General features: G+C 55.4%; 1 protein-coding gene across 1 annotated transcript in view; it reads right to left on the reverse strand.

Annotated features, from left to right (window-relative positions):
- Window positions 1-857: 857 nt before the first annotated feature.
- Window positions 858-18,203, reverse strand: part of UROC1 (urocanate hydratase 1) — a 37,097-nt gene continuing 19,751 nt past the window's right edge. Inside the window, exons 14-20 of the mRNA XM_054480794.1 lie at window positions 17,738-17,859; window positions 15,733-15,803; window positions 12,112-12,210; window positions 8,947-9,046; window positions 7,848-7,929; window positions 3,060-3,159; window positions 858-2,175 (exon numbers count right to left, since the gene is read on the reverse strand). Coding sequence (XP_054336769.1) covers window positions 2,035-2,175; window positions 3,060-3,159; window positions 7,848-7,929; window positions 8,947-9,046; window positions 12,112-12,210; window positions 15,733-15,803; window positions 17,738-17,859 — 715 coding nt within the window. The 3' untranslated portion in view covers window positions 858-2,034. The remainder of the gene's footprint in view (window positions 2,176-3,059; window positions 3,160-7,847; window positions 7,930-8,946; window positions 9,047-12,111; window positions 12,211-15,732; window positions 15,804-17,737; window positions 17,860-18,203) is intronic.

The following is an 18,203-nucleotide window of genomic DNA, read 5'->3' on the forward strand; positions in this document are numbered from 1 at the left end:
TCTCTTTTAATCATTTTGATGAAAACATTTGTAACTGGACTATACATCCTTGCCTTCTGAAAAAGAAGATGGCACTGGGCACATCAGAAGCCACGCTGTTCCGTCCATGGGCGACTACAGCTGTGGCCAGCTGCCCCAATTCCGCTGTGAGCCCCGTGGGAGTCAGCTGTCACTTCCCACTGCAGCAGCAGACAGCAGGTTGGCATGCAGGGGCCAAGGAAGTAGCTTGCTCCCTGGCATGGCTTGGTATGGAGCCCAGAGGGGGTCTGGCGTCTGTGTGCAGCTGGAAGCCACCAGAGCCCTGCCTGTCCTTCAAGAGGGAAGGTGCTGGATGGGGAAAGGGTGATGCCAGGGCCCTGTGGCCTGCTCTTAAGATGTGTGCACAGATCCATGCAGCAGGATGCTTTCATGGAGATGTGGGGACAGACGATGCATCCCTACACACTCTATCCTGTCTCTCTCGCTATCTCTTTGTCTTTCTCTCTTTCTCTGTCTCTTCCTCTCTGTATCTCTCTCTTTCTCTGTCTCTTCCTCTCTGTATCTCTCTCTTTCTCTGTCTCTTCCTCTCTCTCTCTCTGTGACTCTCTCTCTGTCTCTGCCTTTCTGTCTCTGCCCCTCTCTGTAACACTCTTCCCTCTCTGTCTCTGCCATGGGAGGATGCAGCGAGAAGTTGGCCTCACCAGGAATTACGCCAGCTGGCACCTGGTCTTGGGCTTCCAGCCTGCAAATGTGTTTGGGCCCTGGTGCCAGACATTATGTGGCAGCCGCCCTAGCTGACCAACCTGGTTGCTGTGTTTCCAGGCCCCACATCTTGGTTCTGGCAGGAAGAAGGGGCGAAGGCAAAAAGCAATCCCTCCGGATCTGTCCATTTTATTAGAAAAACGATGGCTCTCAAGAAGCCCTGCCCCACAGACCCCGCCCTCATCTCGTGGGCCAGGACTAGGCCAACAGTCCCTCCTCACAGCAAGGAAGGCTGGAGAATCAGGTGGTTTTTTTACCCTATATTGCTGCCCACACAGAACTAGGCTTTTGTCCACAAGGGAAAGGTGAGAATGGCTGCTGGGGAGGAGATGCGGAGTGCAGGGAGGGTGAGGACCAAGAACCTGGCTTGGTCCTGGAGAGGGCAGTGGCCTGCCCCCTCCAATCCACAGACATGTGGGGTGTCTGGTTTTCTGTGGCCCTCAGAGGCCCACCCCACAGGCTCTTTCTCATTTCTCTGTTTAGGATGAGTTATCTGTTCGTCTGCTGCATGCCCAGCTAAGGGAATGAGATTCATGAGCCCTGGCCCTGACAGAGGCCACTTCCCCCATCCCAGTGACCTCTCACGAGGCTCTGGACCCAGCCATTGCCGGGCTATGGGATTGGGCGGGGGTGCCAGACTCCAGCCTCAGGGGCCAACATGCTTCCTGAGGTCCCCTTTGCTGTACCCCTCAGGCTGTGCTGGCCTAGGGGGATGCCCCTGCTCTCTCATTTCTTCCCCAGTAAGTGATCATTTATCCTTAGGGCAGACCCGGCCTGCCCATCCCACCAGCCCACAGTGCAGCACACAGCTCTGTTGAACCCTTTATTTCCTGGTCTATCCTCCTTCACGAACTCCTCCAGGCCAGCAGCCCAGGGTGCCAAGGGTCCAGAAAGTGCTTGCACAGACAGCAGATGGGCAGCAGACAGACATGGAGGCTGGCAGGTGGCCAGGAGGCAGAGGGTGTGATCATCCCAGCCGGAGAGAGCTTGGCCAGTGTTCACCGCAGGGCCCCCGGGCAGGCTTGGGACTCGTCCCTAAATGGACATTGACAGCCTTCAGGGCTCCCATGCAAGTGGCATGCTCGTGGACAGAGAGCTGCATGTCTCTGGGCCTCAGGGGGCTGTCTGTAAAATGAAGCTGTGGTGGCACCCTGCACAGGGCACCATAAGGGCCGCGTGAGGATGTGCGAGAAGTGCAGGTGGTGTGGGTGTGCAGGAAGGGTGTGCGCCATGGCTGGGCAGGTGAGGATCGCCAGGGAGGAAAGGAGGCAGGGGCCGCGACTCCTGGCTCCCTCAGAGCTGCAGGGCCTGCTGGAGCACCCGCTCGTCCTCCACCTTGTGGGGCAGTGTCACCACCAAGCTGCTGTTCTCCTGCATGGTCTGGCAGATGATCTCATAGGCCTTCTGGTTCCCTGACCAGCAGCGCCGGGCCACCTAGGGCAAGGAGGGGGATAGCAGTCCATGTCAACATGACCGGCCTCCCCATGTGCGTCCTGGCTCCCACACTTGGGGCCTCTCTGCTTCGAGACCTCTGAGGCTGTCCGTGGGGACAGCTGCCCTTTTGTGTCTGCCCCATTTCCACGCCCAGCTTAGGCTCCCTGTCTCTGGCCCTCCTCTGGGATCTGCAACTGGCTGTCATCACACTCAGTCCTGCTCCCCCAGCTCCAAGAATGGCCTTGCCTCCCGAGTCCTCCGCAGCACCTCCCTCCCTTTTAGAATCCACCTCAGCCTGAGCTCTACCTTCACAATCTCCCTGCAGTCCTCTTTCTTCCCTCCACCTGGTCTCCCCTGGATGATGCCACGTCTCCTCCCCCATTCCCCCCTGCCATTCTTGCCACCCCTGCCCCCCGCTGTCCACACAGTCCCCACACCTGCCCCCAACCCACTTTTCCATGCCACAGCCGGGGCATCTCCTAGAACAAAACCTCTTGCCCTGGGATGAAGACCTCCATCCCCAGCCTTGCCAGAAGCCCTGCAGCTCCCGGTGAGTTGGGGTGAGTCTCCTGCCAGCGCCCTCTCTGTCCTCATGCTCATGCTCCAGGCCCAGCCCAGGGGCTTTCAGTCACCCAAGCTGTCTGAACTCCCGCCTTTGCTCCAAGCCTCCCCTCATTCTCTGGGTCCCACCTGTCTTCCCATCATCACCTGACCTGACCTCCATTTGAGCTGATTCCCCCTTCCTGGCTGCTGTGCTGTGGTCATGAAAGGAATCCGGCCCCCGTCCCCACACCCAGGAGATGCTGTGTGACAGCAAATGTGGATGGGGGTCACCCAGCTGAAGGCCCTGCCTTCAGGAGGTGGTGAGGACTGGGCTGACTTACACCATTGGAGACATCCCAGCTGAGCATCAGCCTGGCTCTCCGCTCGGCCTCCGGGGTACCGTCCAGCACGAGGCCGAATCCCCCGTTGATCACCTCACCCCTGCAAGAGGCAGAGGAGTTTCCAGTTCACTCCTTGGGCCCAACCCTGCACAGAGCAGGCAGAAGCCTATGTTTTGGAAGCATTGACTTGAGACGGCGTCAGGGTTGGGGCCGCCACACCGCCGGCCTCTGCAACCTGGTGGATGCATGTAGGCAAGCAGAGCAGCGTGGTCACCTGCTGCCTCTCTGCCCACTTGTGCCCCCTGTGCTGGGCCCGTCGGCCTCATGCCCACTTCTACCACCCATTGGAGGTCACCCCTTGATGGAAACCTCCTGGGCACCCCCGGTGGGCTGTAGCTGCCCCCTCACTGCATTCTCAGAGTGCTGCCCTATAAAGCACACTCCCCTTGGTGTGTCTTGTATTACTCAGTTCAGTCGTCACTCTTCCTGGTTTTATCTTTAAAAAAATATATTTTTTTAGAGATGGTATCTCACTATGCTGCTCAGGATGACCATGAAATCGTGGCCTGAAGCAATCCTCTTGCTTCGACCTCCCAAAATGCTGGGATTATAGATGTGGGCCACTGTGCCCCGCCTGATTTTATCCTTATGATCTTTATCTTCCTTATCTCTTCTTTCTGCTTGCCTCAAGTGTATGGTGGGGTCCTTCTGATTACTTAATCTGAAGGCTAAGTTCCTTTATTTTCAATATTTCTGATTTTCTAATTAATGCATTTCTCTCCCTCTAACAGTTTTTGATATGTTCTTGTTTCCATTTGTTTCCTAATAGATGAGTTGAACTTCATTAACTATGTTGAAGCTCTGCTGCTGCTTCATGCACGTGCACTGGAGCTGTTCCCCATCAGCCTGGGATGGCCTTCCCCATCCTCAGCCATCCACCGACGAGCTGCTGCCCTTGAAGGATCCAGCCTTGGCTCCTGCTCAGTCTTCTCAGCTTTCAGTCACACACAAGAAGCACCCTTAATTTTGTAAACGCCTATCATTGTGTTGTTGCAAACGTGTCCCTCCTGCCTCTTATTCCTCACTTGCAGTGTGTCTGTTCCTTTTTCTTCCAGCATGCAAAATGTGCATCTAGTTTCCCTTGTCTCAAATCCTTCAGGCCCATCCAGCTTTCCCTGCTTCTCTGCCCAGCCTGAATCCTACTGACCACAACCTCAGCCAGTTCTCACCAGGAAGCCAGTGAGAGGTGCCCTGTGCCCCTTGCAGCCACCTACACTCCCCATTCCTGGTCCCAGAAGCTGCACGCCTCCTGCAAGTGAGCCAGCTGTGCTGCCTACCACCCTGCACTTGCATCCCTGCACCTGGGCAGTCCGTGCCCTGCAGTGGGTTGCCCTCACACCTCCCACCAGCCTCCAGGTGGGAGGTGCTCCGAGTCGATCCAAGGTCATTACCATTCATGTCAGAGGAGCAACAGCCATGCCCAGGCCTGAGCACTCTCAGTGTCCCGCAGCTAGAGAGGCCACTTGGAGATTAGAACTACAGATTTTGTTTTAGAAGCCTGCATCCCAGAGGGTCAGAGACCAAGGCCGCTCAGCTTCAGGGGACCTTGGCAAACTGACCACAGAGTAACCCTGAACTTGCAGATCCCAGGAAAATGGGAATGCTAATACATTGCTACTAATGGTGAATTTGAGGTAACTCACAAATGATGTTGGAACAACTAACTATACCTTTGAGAAAAACATGAAAGTAGAAAAACATAAATGCCAGATATATTAAAGTGCATGACTCGATGAGTTAACATATATGAATAGTGTAGAAGGCCTTGCACATGTTACACTCTACAAGTGTTAGCTATTATCAGCTCATTTCCTCTTCACCCGTAGCCTACAAGGCAGTTACTATTATTATGCTTATTTTCTCATTGAGAAACAAAGGCACAGCAAGGCTACCCTGTGCAGGCAGATGGCCTGAGAACTGCTGTCAATCATGGCACTCCAGGGCTGTCCATAGGGGCATCATCCCCTGCACATGGGCAGAAGGCATGTGGGTGGGTGGGGGAGGGCTGTGTGCACAGACAGGGCCCTGGAAGCCCTGGCTACTCAGAGAGGTCCTCGGGGCAGAGGATCAGCATCACCAGGAGCTTGCTAGAAATGCTGAATCTCCATCCCACCCCACACTTGCTTTTTTTTTCTTTTTTCCCCTTTATTTTTTATTTTTTGGTAGAGAGCATGTCTCACTGTGTTTCCCAGGCTTTACTCAAATCTCCTGGGCTCAAGCAATCTTCCTGCCTTAGCCTTCTGAGTAGCTGGGACTATAGGTGTGCACCACCAGGCCTGACTCAGACCTGGTGGTGCACGCCTATACAATAATCTGCATTTTAATGATATCTCCAGAGGATTTCTGTGCACATTCAAGTTTCAGATGCACTGTAAGACATTGTTTAGTGTGAAAAAGTGGCAGTATCTAGATATATAATAGATGGTGGATAGAACACAGCCATTTACCCCTGCCCCTCCCACATCTCACCAACAAAACTGCAGAGGAATTATTTAACCCACAAGGATGAGGAGAAAGGGACAGGAGAATGGGTGATGGGATTCTGAAAGCTGGAGGCAGGCATCAGAAAGCACCAGCTCAGTGTGGCCATGGGAGGGACCGGCAGAACCCATCGGCGCCCCGGGACCCAGGGAAACTCAGAAGCTGGTGGTCAGCACCAAGGGGCTCCGAAGAAGGGCAAGAGCAGAGGTAAAGTTGGAAACACCAGCTGGAAGCCTGCTCACCTGAGGTGGGCTCCCAGATGCCCACCCACCTGCTGCCTAGAGGCTGCCCGAGTGGGCCCTCAGTGGCCACTGGAACTGACCCTCTCATATGTGAGGCTGCAGCACCAACAGGGAGGCCTCACCCCTCTGACTGGGTCCTCCCAATAGGGAAAGGAGATCAGAAAAGTCTTTTCTGAGGTCCGACCAACCCAAGAACAAGAGCCTGGCTCTTGTCTTGATCTCTTGCACTCTGTGGCCCAGCCAGATGGCCCTGTCCTGCAGTCTGCTGTCCAAACGTCCACCTGAGCATGCAGGGCTGCAGCCAGCCAAGCAGTGCCCTGTTTAAACGTGAGCGCTGGGCAGATGGCACAAAGACAGATGGCAAACGGGCAATCAGGAAGAGGGGCTGCAGGAGACAGTGGCACAGAGGAGGCCAGAAACAACACACAGCTGTCACTGGTTGTCCTGGAGCGGAGCCAACAGACAAGTGGAAACACGGGAAGGTCAGTCCAGGAATGTGAGGGTGAACACACAGCCTGGAAACGGGGATCAATGCGCAGGAAGGAGAAACACTGCAGAGTTGCAGGGGGTGGGGCGTCCCCTTGGAGTAGCCACGGTGGGGATGGAATTGGGAGTGGCGTCCCTTTGGAGTAGCCATGGTTGGGGGATAGATATTTTTTCCGACAGGTTAGATTACGTACATGTGTAAGTGTGATGGGTCCCAGGATGAATTTGTGGCACTTTCCCAAAAGACCCCTCAAGGGCAGCAGGGTAAAAGGTTTTAGGTCCCAGTGTCTGGTCAGTCTGTGTTCCTGTCCACAGTCTGGGGGAAACCTTGGGAGAGCAACTTAGGAATTTGCAGGGAGCATTTCCCGTCTTGGGGAGCCCTGCCCTCAGGGCTGCCTGAATTCTGGCCCTGCTGTCCCTGCCCTAAGGCCCTCAGGGTGTGCACTCTTCCTCAGCCTGCCCAACCCCATCCATTCCTGCCTTTGGCTGTCTGTCAGCAATGATAATGGATCCTGGGGAACCTGGGGTCAGACCCCGGCTCCATCGCCAGCTCCGTGGCCCTGGGAAAACTGCTCAGACTCCTTCAGAGCCACTCTCCTCCCCTCCAGAAATGACTCAGGAAATTCTGTGCAGAAATGCCAGGTACCCAATGGCCAGGCAGCCCTTTACTGCCTGGAGCTTTCTACAGCCCCTGTGTCGGAAAGGACATGGCCTCAGTCACATTTTCCTCTAATTACAGCCACCTGACTGCTGCAGCGTGGAACTGCAGCCTCCAAGGACACGAGGCCAAGCCAGCCTGTCCGAATGCTCCGCCGGGACTTGGCTCTAGAGGGCAGGGGACCACCAGATCTGGCCAAAATAGGCTCAGAGGCCAGTTTGGAGATGGCCACTGGAGCCAGGCAGGGGGCGTTGTCCTCCCTCCGAAGCTGCAGCACCCCTAGCTGCTCCCCGCAGCCCAGAATCCAGCTTCAACCAGGAGCACAGACCTGGGTACCTTTTCTCATAGAGGCCAGCCGGGCAGGGGCAGCGCTGGGAGCCAAGGGGACAGGGGAACCGAGACCTGAGGTCTCCTGCCCCCAGCCCAGCTGCCCTAGGAGCCTCGGCTGGGTTTTGCACTCTCAAGTGAGGTGGTCAGAGGAGGAACGAGAAGACCCTGGCCATGAAAGAACCGGGAATTCCATGGGAACATATGGAAACTGACACGCTGGAAACTGACCGCACACTGGAAACTGACATGAGGAGGGCAGCTGCCATTCTTGCAGAGCCTCTGTAAGAGGCCTCCAAGACCCATGCGGCAGGGGAGACCCAGAGATGTGGGGTGGCTAATGCAAGTCCTCTCCTGAAGTTCTGTCATCTGTCTCCGCTCACGCAAGGAACACATTTTCCACAAAGGTGCTGGCAGAGGAGGTGACCAGGTAGGTAGGGCCCAGGACTTCAGGAACCTCAGCCTGGCCCTGCCCCAAAGGAACCCCCAAAACTTCCACATCAGCCCACACCCTGTCGTCTGAAACCTTCTTACCAGCCCACGCCCCCTCCGTTGTGAAGGGCGACCCAGGTGGCTCCGCGACAGGCATCTCCCACGAAGTTCTGCACAGCCATGTCTGTGGAAATAGAGATGCCTCTGCTCATCACCCCCTGCACTGGGTTGGCACCCGGCTCAGTCAGGCCAGCCTCGGGTGGGGGCGTCAGCAGGCCCCGCTGGCTAAGCCAGCACTGCTCGGCTGGAAGGATGGGGCGGCAACTAGTCCCTAGGGACAGGGCCTCTCACAGCAGCAGTCATGTGTGCTGGCAGAGCTGGAGCTGGAGCGGGAGAAACTGACACATGCCTAGTTGTCCCATGGTGGCACTCTCCAGCACTGAGCACCAGGTAAAGCACTCCGGAAGCAGAGGGAACAAAAGAATTAAAAGGGATGTGGAACCAGTGTTAGTTCAGAGAAGTAGAGTGCCAAAGAGAGTCACTCGTACTCTTAAAAAGGGGGGCAGAGGAGCACACTGCAAATAATAGGCTTCCCTTGACCCCATTAGGGAGCTGAGGTCCCAGGACAACCATCCAACCTGAAACCTGGGGACTGAGAGCATCTGCAGAGAGAAACAGAGCCCAAGCCGGTCACCTTATAAGTGTTCAACACATTGCTAAGGGACAGGTGCAGGCCAGCCTGAGACCGTGAGCCCCTGGGTGGACAGCGGTAAAGGCGTTTGCACCCTCTTGCAGGCTCTTCCCCCCGAAATCCCAATGGGTGCCAGAGAGAAGATCAGGGAGAACCCTAAGAATATCCCCCTCCTCTTGGTGCTGGGCTGTGAAGATGGGGAAGAGACCAGGAGCCAAAAAGGCAAGAAATGCAACTCTAGGATCTGGAAAGGTAAGGAAACAGGTGGCTGCCCACAGCCTGAAGGTCACCCACGTCCAGGGCACCCAGCTGGCCCGGTGTGCCTGGCACTCGCCGGTTTTACAACTGGAAGTCCCACATCCCAGATCCCCTCAGTCCTGGGTTGGTCACTCTATGCCGAGCCTCTCAGGTGCCAGAACATCTTTTGAAACATTGTAACTGATTAAATGCATCAATTTTTAATAAAATCCAAACTAAGATGAAAGTTTAGGACATTCTCGTCTTCCTCACCTGCACAGAAGGCAGAGCCATCGTAAATGTTGGAGGTCTCCCTAAAGGGACTGTCGGTGCCGCTCACGTCATGGTGGTCTCGGCTCAGGACCACCGGCGCCTGTGCATGGAAGGACAGAAGCTGTCAGCCAACAGTGTCCACCATGGCTGCCTGGTGAAGGCTGAGGACAAGGGGCAGGCCACACCAGAACTCACTGGCTTTCTCCCTCTGGAAAATAGACCCTCTTTACAACTATTTCTGATGTCATCTGTAGCCTGGAATAGATTCACGTGTGCCCGGCAGCACTCGTGTGTAATACATGTGTGAGCTCACCGAGCACTCACAGCCACCCTGTTCAGATAGGCACAACTGTTATCATGCCCACTTCATAAATGAGAAAGCGGAGGCACAGAGAGAAGAAATTTCCCCTATATCACAGAGCGAGTGAGTTGTGAGCTGGGGTTTAACCCGACACGTGTTATGTGCTGGTGCTCCTCGTCTTACGATGGGGCTACATCTTAATAAGCCAATTGTACCCTAAGTAAAAAACGACTTAGAGTATTTTTAACTTACGATGGGTTCATTTGCGCGCAACCCCATTGTATGTCGAGGAGAGTACTAAACAAGTGTCGCTTCGCACCATTGTAAAGCAGAAAAATTGTTAAGTCCGAGTGTCCGCTTAGTCTGGGCTCAAGCCTCAGGCAGCCTGGCCCCTGACCTGTGCAATAGAGACGTGGCTGGCTGATGGCCTGGAGGTGTTGGAGGGCATCACTGGGGGAGTATTTGGCAGTACCTACCATGAGACCTTGGGCAGGTCACTTCCCTCTGGGAATAGCTCTGGTTTCCTGGACGAGGTAATTGCTAAGAGCCTTTTTGTGCTGCCAGTCTCTCTGAGGACAAAGACTTTTCAGACGGAGAAAGCATTCACACTGTTTGATTTTTTAATACACTCATCGGCAGCACTCCCTCTTCCCCAGGAATCTGTGGCTGCTCAGATACCCAGGAGAGGCAGCTGGCTGCTGCTTAGCCCTGGCGAGATGGATGTGGTGCAGCCCTGGAGGTCAGGTAGGGCCATGGCTAAGGGCAGGTCAGCTGACTCCCTTATGCTGTGCACGGGCAGGCCCACTATGAAAACGAATCCTGGCCCTGCATGGTCACTCATTCCTGTAATCTTAACACCTTGGGAGGCCAAGGCGGGTGATCACTTGAGGTCAGGAGTTCGAGACCAGCCTGGCCAACATGGCAAAACCCCGTCTCCACTAAAAATACCTAAATTAGCTGGGTGTTGTGGTGCTTGCCTGTAATCACAGCTACTCGGGGGGCTGAGGCATGAGAATCACTTTAATCTGGGGGGCGGAGGTTGCAGTGAGCTGAGACCGCGCCTAGGCTACAGAGTGAGACTTTCTCCGAAAAAAAAAAAAAAGAAAAAAGAAAATGAGTTCTAACTGGCAATTTAAAAATCAGAGTGAAGGAACTGGGAGGAACCCTGACTAAAGAGAAGGAGTAGGGGGAGCCGTCTGACACTCGGCACAGGGAGCGTGTCAGCCTGGCTCTGCACCTTTCAGTCAGGAGAGGGAGCAGGCAGGTCAGTACGTGGTTTGCAGTGCACCTGGGGAGCAGCCCAGCTGTTTCAGCTAAGAAGTCCTATTCCCATCACCAGGCCCTGGAAACTTTTCTTCCAAGTGTCCCGTAAAGCAGGTAGGGCTGGTTGATGGGCGTGATCTTCCCAGCCTCCCCAGGGGATCCCGAAATTTCACAGGCCCCCAGTGCCAGAAGATGCATCCTGCCAAAAGCCTAGGACGCCCTGTGCTCCTGAATGAAGAGGCCTGCCTTTCCCACCTTCAACAGGGAAGGTCTTCACCTGTGCAATGTCTTCACCTGTGCAATGAAACCACCTTTCCCCAGATATTCTGGCACTTTCTAGCCATTCAGGTCTCAGCTCAATGTCAGCAACTCAGAGAGGCTGTCCTGACCACCCCTCTTTGCCATGTTCATTTCCTGCACGCCGCTCCTCATCCTCTGAAACCCTGTCTCAATGTGTGCCTTCAGCTTTGCGTTAATCACCCTTCACCACACTACATGGGCCTGTCTTGTTCTCTGCTGTGTCCCTGGTGGTTAGGACATGCTGCACAGTGGCCACGCTCAGCCAAGCACTGTCCAGTGAATGAACGCATGCTTACTGACCCCTTTCTGCTGGCCAGCTGACTGCAGCCCGGGGTGAGTGCGCCTGGAGCTTCCTAGCAGTCCCCAGGAACACCTGGGCTTACAGGAAGCACTGGGTGGGTGCATTTGGCTGTGCCCCAGCAGGGCTGGCTGCTGCCTTTACTGCCGGTGCCACCCCCAGAATCATGCCAGGGCGGCCTTCACACCTCTGTCCCAATGTCTATCTTACATCTGACCAGTAAAATTCCTGGCACTTCTGAAAAGAGAGCCACAAGAACTCTGTGGCAGGAGGAGCCAGAGCCCCTCGGAGCAAGCACGCCCAGGATTCCATCCTCGAGGCAGGCCTGGCTGATTGGGAGCAAAATGAGCAAAAGCTAGGGAAGTTTGCCATTGCTTGAGAAAAGGGAACTCCATAAAGATGTTTAAAGTTACTTTGTGGAAGCTGACTCACTCAGTCCTCACACACATGCTTTTTATTCTCTTTTCACAGAAGAGGGAAACCAAGGCTCGGAGAGGGCTATGGACCTGCCCAAGGTCACACAGCAGGGAACAATGATGGGGCCTGACACACACAGAGCAGGGTCCCCAGACACCTCCCCCAATCCCAGATTATCCCCAGAGGGGCCTTGGAGCCCCTGAGCCACCTATGCTTCAGGGAGGTTACGTATTTCAAGCACTGCTCCTGCTCCCCCAGGCCCTCCTTCCCACCACCCTTCATGGCCTCCTCACCCTTGCCTCCCCAGCAGAGCGCTTCTACTCAGCTGGTCCCAGGGACCAACACCTTCAGCAAAACCTGATCTCCCTAAAGAGGGGGAAGTTTGGGCCTCAGCCGTGGGAGGGCTAAGCTCCTGGGAGGGGCTGGTCCACTGCTCCTGAGCACTGGGCTGCCAAGGTCCAACGGGGGTGTCTCCCCACCCAGAAGGCTGTGGGGTGCAGCTGAGGCACAGGCGGGAAGGCCCAGGGCAGGAAAGGCAGTGGGAAGAGGCTGAGGGATGCTTCGCCCGGAGCACAGGACACCTCACCGTGATCCTCCTGCAGGCGATGGCCTGGTTAATGGCCACAGCGATGGCCACGCGGCCCTTCTGGTCTGAGTACAGGATCCTTGCCTGGGAGCCCACCACCTGAGGAGGGAAGGGCAACAGGCATCTCAGCCGACAGAGGCAGCAATACCAGGACCTGGTGGTGCAGGGAGACGCGGGTGGCACTTCCACCGTGGGACATGGCCCTTGGCAGCCTGAGCGCCTCTCTAACAAGGTCCAGGAGGACCCCCAGGGTGCATGGTAGCTGTCAAATCTGTGGCCTGAGGTGAGCCCCCACATTCAGCCCACTAGACAGCCATACCGGCCCCACATGTCCACCGCAGTCTGGGCCTCCAAACACCTCCCGCAATCCCAGATTATCCCCAGAGGGGCCTTGGAGCCCCTGAGCCATCTGTGCTCCAGGGAGGTTACCTATTGCGAGCACTGCTCCTGCTCCATCCCACAGTGATGACATCAACACCATCCAGGGCAAGTTTGCATCGGGTCTGCCCCACTCTCAGTATGCCACACAGCCTCTCGGCTGTGAGTCTTATGGGAAGATACTGTCATCCTCATCATAAGCTCCATTTTCCAGATGAGGAAACAGCCCCAAGAGGTGGAGCCACCTGTCCACAGGTTGGCCTTGGGCCCTCTCTCTGTCTGCTGCACCCACGAGCTCAGCCACCCAGTGACCGCATCTCCTGACAGTAATGGGTGGTTGTCCCCGGGAGACAAAGCTTCAGCGCATGAAATGAGTCACTGTGTAGCCCCGCGGTCCTCAAGCAGGATGACATTTGGCAATGACTGAAGACATTTTTGGGTGCTGCTGGCATGGGTAGGGATGCTGCTAAATACTCTACAACGGCCCCCATGATGAAGAAGCCCCCAGTGACTCCAAGAGATGTGTGCACACACACGTTCACAGCAGCATGACAACAGCCGAGAGGTGGAGGCGACCTGGGTGTCCAGCGCGGTGCACGGATGAACCAAACGTGGTCTGTCCATATGGTGGATTGTGATTCAGCCTTAAAAGGAAGGAAATTCCGACCCATGCTACAGCATGGATGGATGAACCCTGAAGACGTTACGATAGGAGAAATAAGTCAGACACAAAAGGACAAGCACTGTCTGATCTCGCTTATATGAGGGTGTTGAGTGCCAGGGCCCGTGGGAGTAGAATGGGGAGTTAGTGTTTAATGGGGACAGAGTTTTGGTTTGGGAAGGTGAAAAAGCTCTGAGATGGATGATGGTGATGGCTGCACAGCAGTATGAAAGTGCTTGAAGCCACTGCACTGCACACTCAAAAATGGCAAAGATGGTTAATTTTATGTTTATGTATAATTTACCATAATTAAAGAAAATTTGTCCAGCCCCAAATGTCAGTACGCCAAGGCTGAGAAGCCCTGGTTTCTCCAAAGAAGATGCAGGTGTCTGCCCCAGTTGCTGGTGAGCTCGACCAGGAGCCGGTAAAAGGCAGCAGGGCCGGGCCACGGAAGCAGCTGTGCACCTGACTGCAAGCTCAGCTTTGGCCGGGACAGTGAGTCTAGCTGCTTCTTCCTCCCTCATGGGTTCCTAGAGAACAGCCTTATTTTACTCACACCAGCTGTCTCAAATCCTTTTCAGAAAAACTACTCATGTGAATCAGCACTGCAGAGATTTTCAGATTCTTTGGATCCAGAAAAAAATTGGTGAGGAACTGACATAGGATTGTCCACTTTGTCAAGAGGGTATATTAAAAGAAAATAAATCAAAAAATTTTAAAAGGCAACCTTCTGCAGCCACCGTTCAGAAGAGGAAGCAACAGTAAGTATCAGGAGGCACATGATCTCCAGGGGACTTTAAGTCAAAGCAGACCCACCCCGCTTGCAGCTCCAGCTGCAGCATCCACCCCTTACACCCTCAACTCTGGCACCTCCCTCGGCCCCTTCTCAGCCATGCTGGCATCCTCTCAGGCTATCCCCCCTCTCTTCTCCACCCCATCTCTGCATTGACCCTGCAGCTCCAGCCTCCGAGTCTTGGCCTTGGCATCTCTGACTCAGCACCGTCACAGAGATGCTGTTGGCACGGGGGCTCTGAGGCTGGATACAAACGCAAACCATTGCGTATGGATGAGACAGCCCAGGACAGGGGCAGGCCCCTCCTGGCCCTGGGACTCCTGGGCCAAGACCCACTAGTTCAGACACGGTCCATGGCCAAAGGTGTATGAACCAAATGCCCACTTTTTCTTCTGTTTTGTTCTCATTACACCCAGCCTGCTGCCACCGTGGGGCCTGTGCACGAGCTGGGGCTTGTGCACGGGCTGGTCCCTCTGCCTCACCCGATTGTCACTTGGTTGCCACCCTCTCAGCATGTAGACCTGGACGCACATGCCGGACCCCTTCCCTGGCCACTCTGTGTGAGGCAGCCCCACCCACCCCTCCCTGCTGGTGCTTTCCCGCACACACACCCAGCAGAAACTGGGCAAGACACATCTGTCAGCTCAGCCTCACAACGTACTCCCCTGTACAAGCAGGGCCACAGGGGCCTGCTCCAAACACTGCCACCACCCGTCTCCGCTTTGCAGATGAGGGCATGGCGCTCAGAGAGGCTGAGCCACTCACCCCAGGTCACACAGCTGAGGATATGGGAGGCTGCTCAGGCCCGGGCAGCCTGGCTCTAGAGCCCAAACTCTTTCCTCTGCAGGGCTGCCTCTATTTGTTGAGTAACAGGATGAAGAACGATCTGCCCAACTATGGTCACTGCCCCAGAGCCCCAGGCCACTTTCCCCCTCTATGTTTTAAATTATAAAATATACATTACATAAAATGTACCATCTTAACCATTTCTAAGTACACAGTTTAGTGGTATTAAGTTGATTCATAATGTAAAACAATTGCCCCATCCAACTCCCCATTCCACATTCCCCAGCCCCTGGCACCCACCATTCTGCTTTCTGTCTCTATGAATTTGACTGCTCTAGGGACGTCATAGACGTGGAACCATGCAGTATTTGTCCTTTTGTGACTGGGTTATTTCACTTAGCATGGTGTCCTCCAGGTTCATCCACGTTGTCGCGTGTGTCAGCACTCCCTTCTGTTTGAGGCCGAGTCATATTCCATCTCATGGTTAACCCACACTTTGTTTATCCATTCGTCCATCAGTGAACACCTGGGTGGCTTCCGCAGCTTAGCCATTGTGAATAGTGCTGCTGTGAACATGGGCGTGCAAGTATCTCTCTGAGTCCTTGCTTCCAATTCTTTGGGCTACACACCCACAAGTGGAATTGCTGGGTCATAGGGTAATTCTATTTTTGATTTTTTGCAGAAGCTTCCTCCTGTTTTCCATGTGGCTGCACCATTTCACCAACAGTGCACAAGGGTTCCAAATTCTCCATGTCCTTTCCCAGGCCACCCTTTAAAAGTCCCGGGCTTCTTTCTCCAGCAGCCCCTTGGGCTCCTTCCCTTCCCAGTGTGGCCATCATGGGGCTGGCACAAACAGTCACACAGGATCTAGTGTGTGCACCCTCTCAGGGCTTGGCAAGCTGGAGGCCGTGGACGAGGCTGAGCGCCCGTCGGCAGCACCTCACCTTTGGGCAGTCTCCTGACAGCGCCGCCACCCCAGCCTCCCCCAGGCCTGGGCCCTCACCAGCCGATGCTTGGCGGCCTCCCGGATCCAGCGGATGTTGTCCATGTACTGCAGCTTCACAGACGCCCTCACTGCAGGAGAAAGGAGAGCAGGCGTCAGAGACCCTCCAGGGGCACAGACCTACCCTCAGGCAGGCTGCTCAGCTCAGCACAGACCCTGCCCCGAGCCCACCACTGAGCCAGGACACAAGGTGAGGGAGCCCACCCCACCCCACCCCTGCCTTTGTGAACTTGGGGACCAACAGTGCCAATGGCCCCACGAATTAATGCACAGCCATGCAGCCCACTGCCTGATGCACTCGGTCCCTCCACAAATAGCTATTCAGTGCCTACTATACACCAGCACTGAGCAAGGCACCAGGAACAAAGGCCGCTGTGGGCCATGAAGAACACAGGACTGTGGTGAGGGGGACCCCAGGGTGGTGGATGCGGGGGCTTTCTGAGGAAGTGGCCATCAAGCTGAGTCTAAAGGCTGGGAAGGAACCGGACAAGGACGCTCTGAGGGAACAGCCTTCCAGGCAGAGGGAACAGCCAGCGCAAAGGCCCTGAGGTGGAAATAAACTTGGCCTATGCAGGAGCTAGCCAGCCAAGCTCATGGAGGATGTGTGCGTGTGAGGGGGCACGGGAGCCAGCCTGACCAGCTCGTGAAAGTAGATTGGTAATTTTCCAGAAATTGTGTGAGTCAGTGGTTAACACAAATATCATTAAAATTTTAAATAAGCTTACACTTTTACCAAATTATACTAAAAATGAAGGTAATAGAAATCTCTCACTCCTGTGACTTCACAGCCGTCGACTAGAGTATTTGCCGAGTGGAGATGCCACAAGGCGTGCGCTGCAGGCATGTGGAGCTGGGTCAGCACGCCTGGAAACCAGCCAGACCTGGAGTCTTTACACCAGGGTCTTTGCGTGTGCAGCAGCTCAGGGCTTCTTTCCGGAGGGCTGGTCGTTCCCCACTGGCTGCCTGGTGTTCTCACACCAGGGAAGCCCAGGAGACATCTGACCAGACCCCTAGGAGAAGGCCCCTGCTTCCCCTGCCCTCCTGCCTGGGCCCCTGCCCGCCTCCTCCTCCACACAGGTGACCACGTCTCCCCCCTGCCTGGCTCTCCTGCTCTGGGTCTGTGTAACCTGGGCCCCTGCCCAGCCCACCGAACCTGGCCAGCAGCAGGGTGGGTACAGGCCCTAGAGATGTGAAGCCCACAGCAGAGGCTGGTGACCCACACAGAAAAGCCACCCGACCTGTAAGAAAGCTGCAGAGTAAGAACTGCAACAACAGAGGAAGTGTCATAAAATAACCATGAAACAGCAACGTCAGACCCACTCAACGAGAGCAAAGGTTGGTAAAAACCAGGCGGGCCATGTAGACATGCAAAAACACAACCCTCTGGCGGAACCAACACTTAGCATCAGCAAAACCCAAGATGAACATGGCGGACCCTGATGCAGAGGAGACCCTTGTGGACCTGGCAGGCGTGGAAGGCTGGCGGGAGCATGTGGAGGCAGCTTCATCATGGAAGGCAGCAAGAAGGAACTAGAAGCACTGCTGTCAGCACTGCCCTGGCCACATGGAGGGGGAGGCTGGGTCTGAGAGGGGCCGTGGTATGCTGCGGGCTGCCCAGCAACCCTGGCCCCGGCCACTGCTGTCTGGCCACCCTAGCCCTGGACCGTCCTGCTTCAGCCACTTTGAGGGGCTTTCTGTCACTCGCAGTCAGAGGTCCTCACTGGCAGAGCCCAGGACAGCTCTGGAGGGCAGAAGCTTGGTGTGGGTGGGGCCTGTGCCTCCATGGCTGAGAACGACACTTGGGGACCAGGATCTTTGCAACTCACTCAAGTTTCTTTAAGTCCCTTTGTGTTGCCAGCTGATCACCCACCAGACTCACAAAGTCATCTGTGCCCGGATTCCCTCCCAGAATTAGCTAGGTGGGCCTGCTATGGAAGCTTGTCTCTATGGAGGCAGGAGCTTTGGGGGGCCACCCACCCATGGTCATCCCCACCAATGGCGTCACCTCCATCAGCAATGGCTTCCTCCAGCACAGATGTGGCCAGTTCATCTGTGACCGCCAGGTCCTGGGGGTCCCCCGATGTGCAGACCCAGCGGAAAGGCCCAAATCCCTGGGAGAATATGTCCCTGCAAGCACAGATGCCTCCTCACCCTGGGCCCGCTGGCTTGGTGGGGGAGGGGGTGCAGGTGTGAGCACACCAGGGAGGAGGGCTCAGCATCCAGAAGTCAGGTGTGGAACCCCCTAAGCTGTCATTGGACAGAAAGTTCCAGGGGCCTCCCTGTCCCCTCTCTGTGTCCCAGTGCCCCCAGCCCTCCATCCCTGCCTCCTGGCTATACCATCTCTAGCTACAGGAGTGGGGAGCCGGGACCTGGGCAAACAGAAATGACCCCAATTGCTGTTACAGATGACAAGAAAATCTGTCACCTAAAAGTGACAGTCACATTGAGAGGAGAGTCAACCTGGGGCTGCA

This window comes from Pongo pygmaeus, chromosome 2 (assembly GCF_028885625.2).
Source record: "Pongo pygmaeus isolate AG05252 chromosome 2, NHGRI_mPonPyg2-v2.0_pri, whole genome shotgun sequence".
Taxonomy (NCBI): domain Eukaryota; kingdom Metazoa; phylum Chordata; class Mammalia; order Primates; family Hominidae; genus Pongo; species Pongo pygmaeus.